This window comes from Peromyscus maniculatus, chromosome 1 (assembly GCF_049852395.1).
Source record: "Peromyscus maniculatus bairdii isolate BWxNUB_F1_BW_parent chromosome 1, HU_Pman_BW_mat_3.1, whole genome shotgun sequence".
Lineage (NCBI taxonomy): Eukaryota > Metazoa > Chordata > Mammalia > Rodentia > Cricetidae > Peromyscus > Peromyscus maniculatus.
The window spans coordinates 140,949,548-140,965,869 of NC_134852.1; the positions used below are offsets into that span (position 1 = coordinate 140,949,548).

Consider the following 16,322-nt stretch of genomic DNA (forward strand, 5'->3'; position numbering starts at 1 on the left):
TGTGAGAGGCCAGGAGGAGTGAAGGAGCAGCCTCAGGGCAGCTGAGGACCCAGGACTGAAGGGGTCATGCGGATAACCTGAGGCTTGGCACCATGAAGAGAACCTAGAAGAAGCTATCAGAGAAAGTGCAGCCCAGCTGCAGCAGAAGACCCAGCATTTTAGAGATGCCAGTTCCATGGGATGACCACCAAGAACAGCAGCAGTGGTGGAGTGGAGCCTGCCAGAGCCTAGAAGACAAACTGTGTACATGGCAGTAGACAGAGCTGGAAAAGTGAGCCAGGCCCCTTTAGAGGAGCCCGGAAGATTGTGAGTGAATCGCACGTGTTGGACATTGAGTCATTTACACTTCTGGAGTTTGATTTTGCTTCGTTCTGTTCGTGACAGTCAGTGCCCTGGTTCTTCCCTCTTTTAGAATGGACTTAATTTTTTTGATTATGCAAGAGTCCACAGTTGAAAGACTAAATTTTTTTTTAAAAAGATATTTTGGGTTTTTACAGAGAATTTGGATTTTAAAGTAGACTGAATATTTTTAAAGACACAACTTTTAAATTGTTTAAATTTGTAAGACCATGAGGCTTAAGTTACTAAAATGTTTTATATTGTGATGTCTTTATTAATGTGTAATCTTGGGGATAAATAAGAAAAGAAAGGTTGTAGCTTAATAATAATGTGTTTGTGTGTCAAGTTGACAAGGGGTTAATTGTGCTGGATAGTTTTATGTCAAGTTGACACAAACTAGAGTTATCTGAAAGGAGGGAACCTCAATTAAGAAAAATGCTTCCATAAGATGAAGCTGTAGGGCATTTTTTTAATTAGTGATTGATGGGAAAAGTCCCAACTTATTGTGGGTGATGCTATTCCTGGGCTGGTGGCCCTGGTTTCTATAAGGAAGCAGGCTGGACAAGCTATGGGGGGCAAGGCAGTAATCAGCACCCATCTATGGCCTCTGCGTCAGCTCCTGCCACCAGGTTCTAACACTTAATGCTTAAGTTCCCGTCCTGACTTCCTCCACTGATAGACTATGATCTGAAGTATAAACCAAATAAACCCTGCTCTCCCCAGCTTGCTTTTGCTTTTGGTCATGGTGTTTCACTGCAGCAACAGAAACTCTTACTAAGACGGGGTCCCAGCACTGAGAAGGAAAAGTGCACGTGAGCTCCCACCCTTAACCAAGAAGCTATCTGCAACTGACACCCACTTTCAAAGCAAAAATTACTTTTTCCATTTAAAAAAAAACAAAAAACAAAAAAAAAAAACTAGACTCTGCCAGACAGTGGTAGTGCACACCTTTAATTCCAGCACTCAGGAGGCAGAGGCAAGTGAATCCTGAGGCCAGCCTGGTTTATAGAGCTAGTTCCAGGACAGCTGGGGCTACACAGAGAAATCCTGTCTCAAAAAAAAAAAAAAAGAGAATAATTTGTATCCACTAGCTAACAAAGAAAGTATTTTTTCATAACATCTTTATACGATGACTAATTAAACAATATTAGAATCTACTTATCAATATGTGGATTTCAAATCAGCAGGTAGAAAAGACAATTCTTTTACTTTACTTTCCCTTATAATATCTTACTAAAGTAGAAATATTTTAAAAGACTAAGATTCTACTTTGAATACACACCATCTTTGTACTGTAGATCCTTACCTTATTGTATACTGAGGACAGCATGTTTGATTCATGACAGGCTTGTACACATACGTCCCACTTCTAAAAGTTATAAAAATAGTTTGTTAATTTCTTATATACTTTTCACATGTACCAATATAGATTAGAAAACTCTAAAAGAAGAGTGAAAATCTAATCAATAGCATAAAAAACCACTGTTTCCTTCCCAAACCTTAACAGATGTACCACAAAATCAATCCTCTCAATTACATTCTCAGCAGCACCCGAAACTCCTTCAGTGCCTTCATCTGCTACTGTCTCGGCACCACGGGGACAGCAATAAGGCTGTGTGTGATGAGGCTGGAGCACTGGCTCAGTGGCTATGAGCATGTACTGCTTTTGCTGAGGATCCGAGTTCAGTTCCCAGCACTCAAAACCCCATTATTCCAGCTCCAAAGGCTCCGACACCTCTGGCCTCTGCAGGTACCTGCATTCACATGTACATTGCACCATTCAGACACATACCTATACACATAATTTTTAAAATACTTTTAAAATTAAAAAAGAAATGCCCATGATGCTGTGGGACAGATGGACCTTGCTCAGGGTGATACACACAAGTGCTAGCATAAAGTACCATAAAACAAGCTTCATTTATAGGCACTGTAGGCCTACTGGTGGTAGAACCACTGATTCATTTCTCAAGCCAGGAACCTGAGGGTCATTTTAGACTATTGTTACCACATTGTATGCTGAAGACATCATGACTCTGACTCACCTCCATATCCTACAAGATTTCTATGTGTAAAATATATCTTAAATTTGTCCTCTCTTCATTTCCACTAACGTAAGACAGAAACCCTTGTTTCTTCTCTGGAACTCTGTCTTCCTGCCTTCATGAGTGTCCTCTCTAATACCTCTCTGATTTATAAATGAACCTTTGTAAAACAAATTTCCTCACCTCACTCTCATATAAAATCGCTGAATGGCTCATTCTTACCTTAACAAGGATCCTTGTCATGTCATCCAAAATCCTACAACATCTTACCTTCATCTACATTTTGAGACTCACATTAAATTTAATGAGTGTTAACATTTTAATTGGCACACTCAATCCCAGCTTTAGAGAATACCGGCATTCAGTACTTAATGCTTCATATTGTTTACATTTATATAAAAAACTTTACTTTAAGTTACTTAAAATAACTATCCAGCCAGGCTCAGTGGTGTATACCTTTAATCCTAGTACTCAGGAAGTAGACCCATGTCTACACAGAAAATTCCAGACCAGTCAGGGGTACATAGTATACACTGTCTCAAAATAAAACAAAACAAAACAAAAAAAATCCTACCAAGAAACACAACGCATGAACAATTACAGAATCAATTAATCAACTGGGTGTATGTATGTATGTGATATGTGTTTGTGAGTCTGTGTGCATGTGTGTGTTTAACACAATCTTGGGTCAGTCAGATAGCTCCATGGATGAAAACATTGCTGCCTCGACTGATGACCTGATCTGATCTCCAGAACCCACATGGTAGAAGGAAAGACCAACATCCCATATTATGTTGTCCCCTGACCTCCATATACATTGTAGCACACACAAGCCCATTCCCAAACACAAATAAGTAAACATAAAAAAGGAATTTTTTAAAAGACAATCTAGGAACTGGGAAGATGGCTCTGCAATAAAAGCTCTTGCTGTGTAAGTGTAAGGTTGGAGTTCAGATCCCCAAAAGCCAAGCAGCCATTTGTAATGTGGGCTTGCAGGAGGCACAGATAGGGAATCTCTGGAACAAGCTAGCTAGCCCAACTATCCAAAATGTCATATAGTGAGAGACCTGCTACAATACATAAGGTGATGAGCGATCAAGGAAAACTTCTCAAGTCAGCCCCTACACACATGTACACCAAAACAACATACAGAAACAGAAAGAAGTGAATCTAGACAATAATCAAAACCCAGTAAGCCAGCAAAACAGGTCACCAGGTAAAGGTGCTCGCTCGCTCGCTTGCTTGCTCGCTCTCTCTCTCTCTCTCTCTCTCTCTCTCTCTCTCTCTCTCTCTCTCTCTCTCTCTCTCTCTCACACACACACACACACACACACACACACACAGTAATAAAATCTTTTGAAAACAATTTTTTAAATGAGTGCCAAAAAATTATATTAATTTTCGTTTTTGTTTTCGCTTTTTTGAGACAGGGTCTCACCATGCAGTCCCTGGCTAGCCTGGAGCTCACTATGTAGACCACACTAGTCTCAATCTCACACATATCCACCTACCTCTGATCTCTGCTTCCTAGTGCTGAAATTACAAGCATGAGACACCACACTCAGCAAAAAATTAGTATTAATTTTATAAGATGATAAAGGTATGGTAGATAAGTTAAAAGGAAAACTTTTTTTTTTTTTTTTTTTTTGGTTTTTCAAGACAGGGTTACTCTGTATAACAGTCCTGACTGTCCTGGAACTTACTTTGTAGACCAGGCTAGCTTTGAACTCACTGAGACCCACCTGCCTCTGCCTCTCAAGTGCTAGGATTAAAGGTGTGTGCCACCACCACCTGGCTAAGGAAAACTATTTCTTCTTAGCTATATCTGTACCAATATGCTTTCTACAATAATAATTAGCATGGAATCTGCTGTCAACTGTTTTGTAGGGGAGGGACAGCATGGAAAATTAGTGAAAGATTAGAATAATTCCAGTAACTGTCAAAGGTTAGTAATAAACACACAAGGTTCATTATAATGTACTTTGCTTTATGTGTAATTTTTTAAACTTTGCTAATAAATTTCTGAGAAAATCAACTACACAAAAGAATATAATAAACATTTTTTAAAACTTCCTTACAACTTAAGGTATTCTGAAGGCGACTCTCACTGTGCAGTTATAAGACACAACTGAGCAATAGCAGAAAGAATCTGTGTTAAAGAGCTTTACCTTCTCCATCCTCGGTCTATAAGATCCTGATAATCCTGCACTGTCATGGAATGTGCCCACATGCCTGAAAAAGTAAGTACCATGTTAATTTGCACTCTTTTTTTTAGAATTCTAAGTGTTCTTTAAAAAAAAAAAAAAAAAGGTAAATTAGATCAGGTGTGCTAAGGTACACCTTTAATTCCAGTACTCCAGAAGCAGAAACAGGTGAGTCTTGTGGATCTCTGCATTCCAGGGCAACCAGGCTACCTAGTAAGGTCCTATATAAAAAAAAATTAATAAAAATAAAAATGGCAAATTTAGACTAAAATTCTAGAACATTCATACTGGAGTAATGAAAAATTTGTATGCACTTCACGCTGAACATTATACATACAACACAAACAAAAATAAAATATATTATTCTTAAGATAAGAATGGTGACACAAACCTGTAATCCCAGAATTTAGGAAGTAAAGGCAGGTGGAGGCAGATGGACCAAGAGAGTTTAAGACCAGTCTCAACTACATAATAAATTTGAAGCCAGCCTGGGTAACATAAGACCCTGTGTCCAAAAAAAAAAAAAGTCAGATGTAGTGGCACCTGCCTTTGATGCCAGCACTCAAAGACACAGAGGCGGTTATATCTCTATGAGTTCAAGGCCAGCCTTGGCTACATAAGAGAAACCCTGTCTCAAAACAAAATCTATTCTAACTAAAGAATCAAATACATCAAAAGTGACTCAAATTCCATTTAACTGAAGATTAATAAACAGTCTCTCTGACAGAAATCTAGATTCTCCTTGGAACTGGACTTCATCACACCAACTTTCCTTGGTCTCTCCAATGAGCTAACACACTGGTCTCACCTGTCTGCGAGCTGTCATTTGTTCACTCTCTATTACCGTGATAAACAGCATGACCAAATGCAGTCTGGGGCAGAAAGGGTTGATTTCATCTTACAGTTCACAATCCATCACCAAGGGAAGTCAGGGAAGGAACTGGAGGGAGGGATCTGAAGGCAGGAGTCTGGAGACAGGAACTGAAGCAGAGGTCATGGAAGAACTCTGCTTACTAGCTTGCTCTCCAGGGCTTGCTTAGACTGCTTTCTTTCTTGTACACTCTAGTACCACCTGCCCAGAGGTGGCATCAACCACAGTGACCTTGGCCCTCCTACATCAATCACTAATCAAGAAAATGCCACAGCAGACTTGCATACAGGTCAATCTGATGGAGGCATTTCCTCAGTTGAGGTTTCTTCTTCCCAGATGACTCTAGCTTGTAGAAAGCTGACAAAAAAAAATAAAAAATAAAAAATAAAAAATAAAAAAATAAAAAAAACCTAACCAACACAAAAGCATGTCAGTTCTAATAATCGTTATGCATAATATGTACAGCACAGGCTTGATCAATAAAAACATATATAGAAATACTCATTCTAGGTAAGTAAACCGACAGTAACGCAAATCCCAAGGGAACAAAAAGATGATGACAGGGAATCTGACATTAGGAATATTGTGGAATAACTATGAAGCTATGGAGAGAAAACAAAGATGAGGAGAATTAACACGTAAAGGGTATACTTTAGGTAAACTTTAGGTTTAAAAAGACAAGGATTTTTTTTCTTCCTTTTGTAAATTAAGGAAATTATATCAGAGATATGTATAGGAGCATACTTTATAGAATGGCATGCAGATGGGGAGAAATGTGTCCGAGTCCAATAGAAATGTCAGTAAACCAGTTCTTCTTCCACGACCTATGCTTCATTCCTGCCACCATGTTCCTGCCTCGAGGTACCTGCCTCCACTTCCTGCCCTGACTTCCCTTCAGGATGGATTGTAAGCTGTAAAATAAAGAAACCTGCCGGGTGGCAGTGGCCTTTAATCCCAGCACTCGAGAGGCAGAGTCAGGTGGATCTCTGAGTTCGAGGTCAGCCTAATCTACAGAGCGAGATCCAAGGCAGGCACCAAAACTACACAGAGAAACCCTGTCTCGGAAAATAAATAAACAAACAAACAAACAAACAAACAAACAAACAAACAAACCCTTTCTGCCCCTGATGTAGAATATTCTTTTAAGATGTGTTACATTTGGGGTTGGGGATTTAGCTTAGTGGTAGAGCGCTTGCCTAGCAAGCACAAGGCCCTGGGTTCGGTCCTCAGCTCTGAAAAAAAAAAAAAAAGATGTGTTACATTTGTAGAACATTTGTTTTAATGATGCAAAGATATGTTTCATTCTTTTATGATGCATCTGTTTAACTCTGTGAAGCTGTGTTACTGTGCCTGTCTAAAACACCTAATGGTCTAATAAAGAGCTCAAGCACTCAGAGGCAGGAGAAAAGATAGGCAGGGCTGGCAGGCAGAGAGAATAAATAGAAAAAAGATGAGGCTGGAGAGATGGCTCGGTGGTTAAGAGCACTGACTGCTCTTCCAGAGGTCCTGAGTTCAATTCCCAGCAACCACATGGTGGCTCACAATCACTTGTAATGAGGTCTAGTGCCATCTTCTGGCCTGCAGGGACACATGCAGGCAGAATATTGTATACATAATAAATAAATAAATCTTTAAAAAAAGAAAAAAGAGCAAGGGAAAGGAAGAACAAGAGAACAAGGAGAGGAGAACGCTAGGGGCCAGCCACCTAGCTACACAGCCACACAGCCAGTAAAGGAGTAAGAGTAAAAGTAAGATAAACAGAAAAAAAGGAAAAAGCCCAGAAGCAAAACATAGGATAATTTAAGAAAAGCTAGCAAGAAACAAGCCAAGCTAAGGCCGGGCATTTATAAGTAAGAATAAGTTTCTGTGAGTGATTTATTTGGGAGCTGGGTGGCAGGGCCCTCAAAGAGCAAAAACAACCAACAAACCAACCAAACTGCATTTGGTCATAGTGTTTATCACAACAACAGAAAACAAACTAATAGCTTTCAAATGGCAGTCATTCTCTAATACCAACAATTTTCTCATCTAAACCTCAAATTAAGCCTCTGCAGTTTGAGGCCAGTCAGATCTAAAATAGGAGTATCAGTCACCCAACAGAAGGGTGCCCTACAGTGAATATTAAAACTGAAATGTTAGAAATTTATAATTATTTCTCTAGATGAAAAGACTTTTCTCCCACAAATCTTGAAACACAAAACATTTATACTGGCCAATTACTGTGGGTGAGGGGGTGATAAGGTCTCCCTATTAAAGTGTCAATTTCAGTCCTATTTACTGTAACACTGTCCTACAGATATTATAGTCAGAACATTAAAAGTCTGAAACAGAATAGCCATCTATCACTCAAAGGCGGCCACTGTTACTATTTGAGGTGCTTCTCTTGGGGCCTTAATCCTCTCAGCTGTTACGTAAACCATCTGCATCCTGTTTATTTTATTTAACCCTATAATGTAAGCATTTTTCCACTTAACTGGTCTTTCATAACGGTACTTCTAATGACTGTGTAACTGTCTACCCAAGACCACAGCTCGCCTAATAACACACTGATCCCCAATAAACACTTTTGTTGTTGCTGTTTCCCAAGACAGGGTTTCTCTGTGTAGCCCTGGCTGTCCTGGGACTCGGTTTGTAGACCAGGATGGCCTCAAACTTAAGTAGATACACGCCTGCTTCTGCCTCCCGAGTGCTGGAGCTAAAGGCGTGAGCCACCACTGCCCGGCTACCCAATAAACACGTTTAATGAATCTGTAAACCAGCACACCATACTCGACTAAATCACCAAACAGTCTTTCAAAATGCACAAACGTCTAACCTAAATTTATATTTTTCACAGTTATCTCGTTTTCCACCTGTTGGATTAAATCGTTCCTCCTACATTCCATGTTTGCCAATCATGACACATGAGACATTAAGTACGATGTTCAGTTTACAAACAAATCTTCCTTAAGAAACCTGAAACCTAGCCAGGTGGTAGTGGCGCACGCCCTTTGATCCCAGCACTGGGGGGCGGGGGGGGGGGAGGCAGAAGCAGGCTGCGAGTTCGAGGCCAGCCTGGACTACAGGGTGAGTTCTTCCAGGACAGCCAGGGATACACAGAGAAACCCTGAATCGAAAAAACCAAAAAAAAAAATAAGAAAAGGAACGAAACCCGAATCCCTGACGGAACACCGTGTGTTGACGCTATTGTGCTCTTCGAGGTGGGTTAACAGAATGGCAGGGTTATGAGTCCCTGATTTTAAAAAAAATATCCAGCAGATGGGGGGCAATCGAGTCTAGAGACCCTGGTTCCCAGTGTGTTCTCCCAGGCACACTCATCCAAAGATGACAGTGCGCACGCAGGTGTGCACGCACACGCCCCCTCCACACTGGCAGCTGGAGGCCCCGGCTCTCCCGCCCCCATGCGGGGACACGGGGATGCAGGACAGCCGCCAGCTCCAAGGAGCCTCCCCGTCTCCCTGCCTCCCTTTCCCTCCCGCAGAGGCCAGCAGCTGTTCCGTGACCGGAGCGAGGGCGGAGCACACCCGGGGTTCTTCCCGATGCTCCACAGGCTGCGGCCGCCCAAGTCCCCGGAGCGTCACCCCGCAGAACCCCCCAAAGCCGCGGCTGCGGGGCTTCCCACGCCCGCCGGCCCCGCTCGCTCACCATGGGAGAGACTGCCCGACTTATTCTTGCAATAGCCACAGTGGAAAAAGGACCGGTCCTCAAAATACTCTACGAGGCTGGGAGAAGGCGCGCTCCAGGAAGCCATCGCCTCGGCCCCGCCGGCTCAGCGCCACCCAGTCCCGCACAGCAGCCTCCTCCTCCTCCTCGGCCGCCGCCGCCGCCGGCGCCTCCACCGCCCCACAATGCCGCGCGCGCGCGCCTCGGCAGATCGCGCGAAGCCGCCCGAACGCTCGCGGGCCGGAAAGTCCTGGCAACCTGCGCGACTGACGCCGCCCGCGCCATATTGACTGAGGGCAGTCGTCCGCTATTTCCGTTCCTCCTCTGTGAGGGGCGGCTATCATCGGAGACGCCGAGGTGGGAAGACCGAGATGGGAAGGAGGGCAGGCTAGGGGAGAGACGAATGGGGCCGGGGATGCTGGAGTCGGGTGACCTGCGGCCTCCACCCCGCGCCAGGGACCCGGCGGGACGTAGCCAGAGCCTGGCGGGAGGCGGCCCCGGCCCCCCGGACGGCGGGACACTCACCACACGACGCCTTGCCCTCCGGGGACTCGCAGTAGCCGCAGCAGTAGCCGGCCTTCGGGCCCTTGTACTCCACCACCGAGGCCATGGCCGCCGCTGTGGGCTTGAGGGCCGGCCACGCCTCTCGGAGCCGGGGCCCGACCTCGGCAGGGCGCGGGATCCCAGGCGGGAGGGACGAGAGTGCGTCGGCGGGTGCCGGGTTCGCGCCTCTCCGCCCGCTCCCAGGACAGGGCCTCTGGACGCCAGCCTAGGTTGCAAGCCCCGGGTCTGCGCCCCGCGGTTGCCTTGCTCAATCAACAATCCCCAACACTTCTGCGAGTTATCAGCCCGTTCTAGAGATAGGAAAACTGAGGTTCCAGAGTGGGGTTCCCCCCCGGTTCACGTTCCGCAGGTCTCGGGTGGAAAGTTACCCGCTTACAACCAACCACTCCGCCTGACCACCCGAAAAGGAAGAGCTGGAGTTTTTTTTTTTCCAAACCTGCTGCCTTAAATGCTATAGGTAGAAGAGCAGAAACACTCCGAGACAGTGAGGGTACTAGAATTGAAAGAACTCTTAGCAGGAGCTAATTGCTAACGATGAAGTGCCACATACCTTTTAAAGGGAAGGTAGAAATCCAGGTGGTGGTTTATGCACAAAATATTTAAATGTCACTGAAAAAGAATTTCTTACTCTATAGGCCAAACGTTTGTATAGGCTGAATTCATCCCATGGGCCTCCTCCAATTTTCAACCAGTTGTAAGGAGCATGTTTTAGGGAATCAGGGTGTGAGGCAAAGTATAAAAATGAATGCATACTTCTGCCCTGGTAATGTTCCTTAGCCTTTCCCTCTGGGTACGACAGTTTAAGTCTTGTCTGGCATCATAATTTCCACAGTCGACAATAACATTAATTCCCGTTTACAGTGTCTAGAAAGTAAAATCATGAAACAAACTTTTAAAAATTGTTTGTGCCTGTCTTGCCTGCAAATATCAGATATGTGTGCCACCTTCATCCAGTGCCAGAGGGGGCCAGAAGGCATTGCACCCTCTGGAACCCGCCTGGCAGAGAGTTCTGAGCTACCATAAATGGTGCTGGGAACCAAGTCCTCCTCCGCCTCCTGCCACTGAGCCGTCTCTCCTACTTGTGAATAAACTTTTTCAACTGTTAATGGAGCTAAGGATGGACTAGAACTCTGTACACTCCTGCGCCAGGGTCCACTGTGCTGAAATTGTAGGTGTGCACCACCGCACCTGATATTAAATATATACTAAATGTATATTAATATTAAATATATAGACTTTTAAGTTTCAGTGGTTTTTGTTTGGTTTTTAGTTTGGTTTTTTGTTTTCCTTTTTTTTTTTCCAAGACGGTTTTTCTGTGTAGCTTTGGAGCCTGACCTGGATCTCGCTCTGTAGACCAGGCTGGCCTCGAACTCAGAGATCCGCCTGGCTCTGCCAAGTGTTGGGATTAAAGGCGTGCGCCATCGCCCCAAGTTTCATTGTTTTTTGACCCTAAACCTTAGGGCCTAAGGTTGTCTGTGTTGGAGATGTGTCTAGTTAGGTTTTATAGTTCCTGGCCTGGTGACTTACCATTGTGGAGCATCATTTGTATTTCAGACAGTTGTTCAAGAACCTAAGAGATGACCTTGCAGTGTATAAGGGTAACATTGGAGATAACTTGTTGCAGCTCAGTGCCCATATGTTCATGAAAACCTTATCTGTTTTGTTTTGTTTTAATGGCAGGTTTAACTCTTGCCCGGCTGTTCCCAGAGAAGCTCTGATTTGAATAAAAGCAAGCACATGTGGATTGACTGAAAAAGAGCACGCCATGGGCACGCCATGCCCTGCCCAGAAGGTGGGAAGAACGGCTTTTTGATCCTTTCCTAAATAGTAGCTCCCCTATCCCACACCCCAGAAATCAGTTCACTTTTTAAAAAAATATTTATTTATGTGTATGAGTACTTTTGCTTGTGTGCGTGTGTGCATGCGTAGGTGTGTGCGCGCGCGTGTGCGCGCGCACGCGCTACTAGTTTATGTCTGATGCCAAAAGAATCAACAAGAGGGCATCGGACCCCCTGGAACCAGAATTACAGACAGTTGTGCTCCACCTCACAGATACTGGAAATTGGTCCCAGGCCCCCTGCCAGAGCTCCTAACTGCGGGACCATCTCTCTAGCCCTTAGTTTCACTCTTTTTCCCTTTTGAGATAGGGCCTTACTATGTAGTTCTGGCTGTCCTGGAAGTAGGCCAGACTAGCCTCAACCAGCTCTGCCTGCCTGGACTTCTAAAGTGCTGCAATCACAGGTGTGAACTGTACTGGCGTCACTTTTTTTTTTTCCTTACTTCAGTTACCCAGAGTCGATCACTGTCCAGAATTATATAATATTCCAATATGTCCAAAAGTACACGATATTCTAAAATAAACAACTCAGAAGTTTTAAGTTAGGTGTCATTCTGAGTCAGGTGATAAAATTGCTTCTTGTCCCAGCCTGCCCTTGTCCCAGCTGCCCTGCCTGGACCTTCAGTCTGGTACACACTAGCTACATGTGGCTATTGAGCACCTATATATAGCTCATATCACTGGGGAACAAAATTTTTAGTTTTATTTAAATCTGAATTTTCCAAATTCAAATACCAAGCAGGAAAATGCCTCCAAAAAGCTACACATAGGGCTGATGAGATGGCTCAGAAGGGACAGGCATTCACTGCCAAGTCTCATCCTCCACAGATTTCATCCCTGGAGCCACACAGTAGAAGGAGAGAACTGACTCCCACTAGTTACTCCCTGATCTCCACACTTGCACAGTGGTAAAAATATACTGCCATGTGTACACAAGAACACATGAAATGATTTTTTTTTCAAAGCAACCCAGAGGTTTATCATACTCAAACTGCAGGAAATCAAAGAAAATAATGAAATAATAAAGAAAGTGAAAAAAAAACATATATTCTGTATATCTGAATTCTCTTCAGAAACCATGGAAACAAGAATGAAACATTCTAAGTATTCTAAGAAAAAGAAAACCTAGAATTCTATATCTAGAGAACTTACCCTTCAAAAACGAAAGAAAAATCCAGACTTTCCCATGAAGAAATGTGTTTCTGGTCTGTCTGCTTTGCATAAAATGTAAATTCTTCAGGAAAAGGAAAACAATGCAAGTCTGGTGATTCAGATGTTCTAAAGAAAGGAAGAGCCCTAGGCAAAGAAAAATAGACGTAAAATAATTTGTTTCTAAATCTGAATTGCTCAAACATAATGATTGATTTGAAATAATAGCAACTTGTATTCCGTAATTATAGTTTATGGATAAGTAATGTGATAATTCTAGCTTTGGAAATGAATGGCAGTAGGCTTCTAAGGATGGGGGCTAGAGCTGCAGATGCTCTATCACAAGGTACTGCAGAACCCATACAGTAGTGTATTGTATTTGAAAAAGGACCTGGATCCATTGTAAACATACACTACAGACTCAGGGCAACTGCTTACTTATCTATCTATCTATCTATCTATCTATCTATCTATCTATCTATCTATAATCTATCATCTATCTATCTATCTATCTATCTATCTATCTATCTATCTATCTATCTATTTGGTTTTTCAAGACAGGGTTTCTCTGTGTAGTTTTGGTGCCTGTCCTGGAGCTTGCTCTATAGACCAGGCTGGCCTCAAACTCACAGAGATCTGCTGCCCCTGCCTCCCAAGTGCTGGGATTAAAGGCATGTACCACCGATGCCCAGCCCATGCCACCACCATCCAGCCAGGCAACCATTTTTAAAAAGAGAAAAGAAGTATAGAAAATATGCTAAAAAAAATGGAATCATTAAATAATTAACTAAACTTAAAAATGCAGGAAAAGAAAGATGATAAAACAAACTTATATATGTATAAGGTGACTCATGCCTTTAATCCCAGTACTCAAGAGGCCAAGGCAGATAATTTTCTGTGAATTCAAGGCCTGCCTGACCTACACTGAGAGTTCAAAGCTTGTCAGTGCTACATAGGGAAAGGCTACCTTAAAAAAATAAAATAAAATGAAAATCTTATAGAAAACTAATAAATATGACAACAAGCTAACCAATTGTTACTTTAGATGCCAGTGACCAAAATACAGCAATTGAAAAAACCAACTGTCCCTGGGCAGGCACACCTCCATGACAGGGTGCTTACCTAGGATGTAAGAGGCTCTAAATCCAATCCTGGGTATACTACCCAGCCCCACAAAAACATAAACCCATGGATGTAGTACATACATGGATTCCTATCAGCTAACAAGTGGAGGCAGAAGGAAAATGCATTGAGAGGCCTGTCTGATCTACATAGTGAGACCTTGTCAAAATAATAAATGTTATCCATAGGAAACTCACTTTAAACAAAAATAGATGGATGAAAATGATGAGTAAAAATATCATGCCTTGAGAAACTTTAAACCACTAAATCAGTTTTGTAGATAAGACTCAATACCAATACAAATTAGGGATAAAGAGGAATATTACATAATGATAAAATGACAAATTATTCATTCAAGGTATAACAGCCTTAAATATGTGTGCACATAACAACAGAGTGGCAAAGTATATGAAGTATATACTGATAGAACTGCAAGGAGAAATATGTGAATCCACTTTTATTGTTGGAGATGTATTTCCCTCTCAGTAGCTGACAGGTCCAGAAGAGAACTGGTTGAAGAAATTTAAAGAAAATCAGTCAGGCGGTGGTGGTGCACACCTTTAATCCCAGCACTTGGGAGGCAGAGCTAGGCGGATCTCTGTGAGTTCCAGTCCAGCCTGGTCTACAAAGTGAGATCCAGGACAGGCTCCAAAGCTACACAGAGAAACCCTGTCTCAAAAAAAAAGAAAAGAAAAAAGAAAATCACCAGTTGGATTGAACAGTATAATCAATCAACTGGATTTAAATTGACACCTATAAATTATCCATCCAACGAAAGCAGAATGAATACATTCTTTTCAAGGTCACACAGCATACTAAAATAGACTACATTCTGGGTTATGAAAAAGTACTTTAAATTTGAAAGAGCAAAAATTATATATAATATGTGCAGTGAAATTATACTAGATTTCTAGAAAACTCCAAACTAACACTTGTAAATAACACTTAAAGAGGAGTGTGCACACCTGCAGTCCCAACACTCAGGAGACTGAAGCAGGAGGATGTCTGTGAGTTTGAGCCTATGCTGTTATGTCAAACAGCAAGTTCCAAGAAAGCCAAGGCTACCTTGCCTCAAAGAAAGCAAGCTAGCAAGCTTGAGTCAACTCTAAATAAAAATTTCAAAATATTAAACTACAGCTTAGAATATGTGAGATGCAATCAGCCACATTTCAAAATTTAAAGCATTAAATGAATACATTACAAAAGAAAATTTTAAATCAATAATTTACATTTCTGCCTTAGGAAATTAAAGAGAAAATTAAATCCAAAACTAGGAAAGATTAAAAATTAGAGCAGAAATCAGTAAAATTAAAGAAATCAAGAGAGAAAAATCAGTGAAACAAAAAAGTGGGTAAAGGTCAGTAAGTTAAAAATAAATAGAGGGGCTGGAGATGTGGCTCAGAGGTTAAGAGCACTGCTTGCTCTTTCAAAGGTCCTGAGTTCAGTTCCCAGCAACCACATGGTGGCTCACAACCATCTGTAATGAGATCCGGTGCCCTCTTCTGGCCTGCAGAGTACTTGCAGACAGAACACTATACATAATAAATAAATAAATCTAAAAATTAGAGCAGAAATCAGTAAAATTAAAGAAATCAAGAGAGAAAAATCAGTGAAACAAAAAAGTGGGTAAAGGTCAGTAAGTTAAAAATAAATAGAGGGGCTGGAGAGATGGCTCAGAGGTTAAGAGCACCAACTGCTCTTCCAGAGGTCCTGAGTTCAATTCTCAGCAACCACATGGTGGCTCTCAACCATCCATATCTGATGATATGGTAGATGCCCTCTTCTGGAGTGCAGGCATACATGCAGGCAGAACACTGTATACATAATAAATAAACTTTTTTAGATAGATAGATAGATAGATAGATAGATAGATAGATAGATAGATAGATAGATAGAGAAAATACCAGTATCATAGGTAAGGAAGGGCAAGAAACACAAGGCCCCAGGGTTGATCCCCAGAAGAGAAGAATAAAAAATTCCTGCTGATCCCATGGACATTAATGAGGTAATAAAAGGTTATTAATATATATTTGTGCCTAAATATGACAGTTTAGAGGGAACAGATAAATTTCTTTAAAAAAAAAAAAAAAAAAAACAACGGCCCTAGCTAGATTTATGTCAACTTGACACATGCCAGTCATCTAGGAAGAGGGACTCACAGTAGAGAAAATGCCTCCATAAGATTTGCCTGTAGGCAGTTCTGTATTGTCTTTTCTTAATATAGTGATTGATGTGGGAATGCCCAGCCAACTGTGAATGGTACCATCCCTGGACAGGTGGTCCTGAGGTGTCTAAGAAAGCATGATGAGCAAGCCAGTAAGCAACACTTCTCCATGGCCTCTGCATCAGTTCCTGCCTCCAGGTTCCTGCCTCGAGTTCCTGTCCTGACTCCCTTCAGTATTGGAGTTTGACTTGAAAACTGTATAATAAAATAAACCTTTCCTCTCCAAGTTGCTTTTGGTCATAGCATTTAACTCAGTAATAGAAACCTAACTAAGACAGAAGTAATTGACCAAAAATCATAAAAG

At 42.1% G+C, this 16,322-nt stretch overlaps 2 protein-coding genes across 10 annotated transcripts in view; one reads left to right on the forward strand and one right to left on the reverse strand.

Moving 5' to 3' along the window:
- Ate1 (arginyltransferase 1) overlaps window positions 1-9,951 on the reverse strand; it is a 133,063-nt gene extending 123,112 nt beyond the window's left edge. For 3 of the 8 annotated variants that reach the window (XM_076553690.1, XM_076553691.1, XM_076553687.1), the window contains exons 1-2: window positions 9,105-9,244; window positions 1,646-1,708 (exon numbers count right to left, since the gene is read on the reverse strand). In XM_076553690.1, coding sequence (XP_076409805.1) covers window positions 1,646-1,680 — 35 coding nt within the window. In that variant the 5' untranslated portion in view covers window positions 1,681-1,708; window positions 9,105-9,244. Of the gene's footprint in view, window positions 1-1,645; window positions 1,709-4,552; window positions 4,617-4,724; window positions 4,810-9,104; window positions 9,245-9,647 lie in introns of those variants that run through there. The other 5 variants (XM_006976984.4, XM_076553666.1, XM_076553677.1 and 2 more) reach the window with 4 other exon arrangements.
- Window positions 8,913-16,244, forward strand: LOC143269080 (uncharacterized). Of its 2 annotated transcripts, none has more exons than XM_076553720.1 (3): window positions 8,913-9,479; window positions 11,367-11,478; window positions 16,071-16,244. In XM_076553720.1, exons 1-2 carry the CDS (start codon window positions 9,106-9,108, stop codon window positions 11,407-11,409), a joined length of 417 nt encoding a protein of 138 aa, XP_076409835.1. In that variant the 5' UTR covers window positions 8,913-9,105; the 3' UTR covers window positions 11,410-11,478; window positions 16,071-16,244. The 2 variants fall into 2 exon arrangements, with proteins under 2 accessions (XP_076409835.1, XP_076409828.1); XM_076553713.1 differs by having other exon boundaries at window positions 8,914-9,479; window positions 16,019-16,244.
- Window positions 16,245-16,322: the final 78 nt, after the last annotated feature.

What these genes read in the sequence shown, in the direction of transcription:
- LOC143269080 (XM_076553720.1), top strand. Translation starts at nt 9,106, where the DNA reads ATGGGAGAGACTGCCCGACTTATTCTTGCAATAGCCACAGTGGAAAAA. An exon ending in CTATCATCGGAGACGCCGAG is followed by an intron (nt 9,480 to 11,366) that starts GTGGGAAGACCG and finishes TTTTAATGGCAG; the next exon opens with GTTTAACTCTTGCCCGGCTG.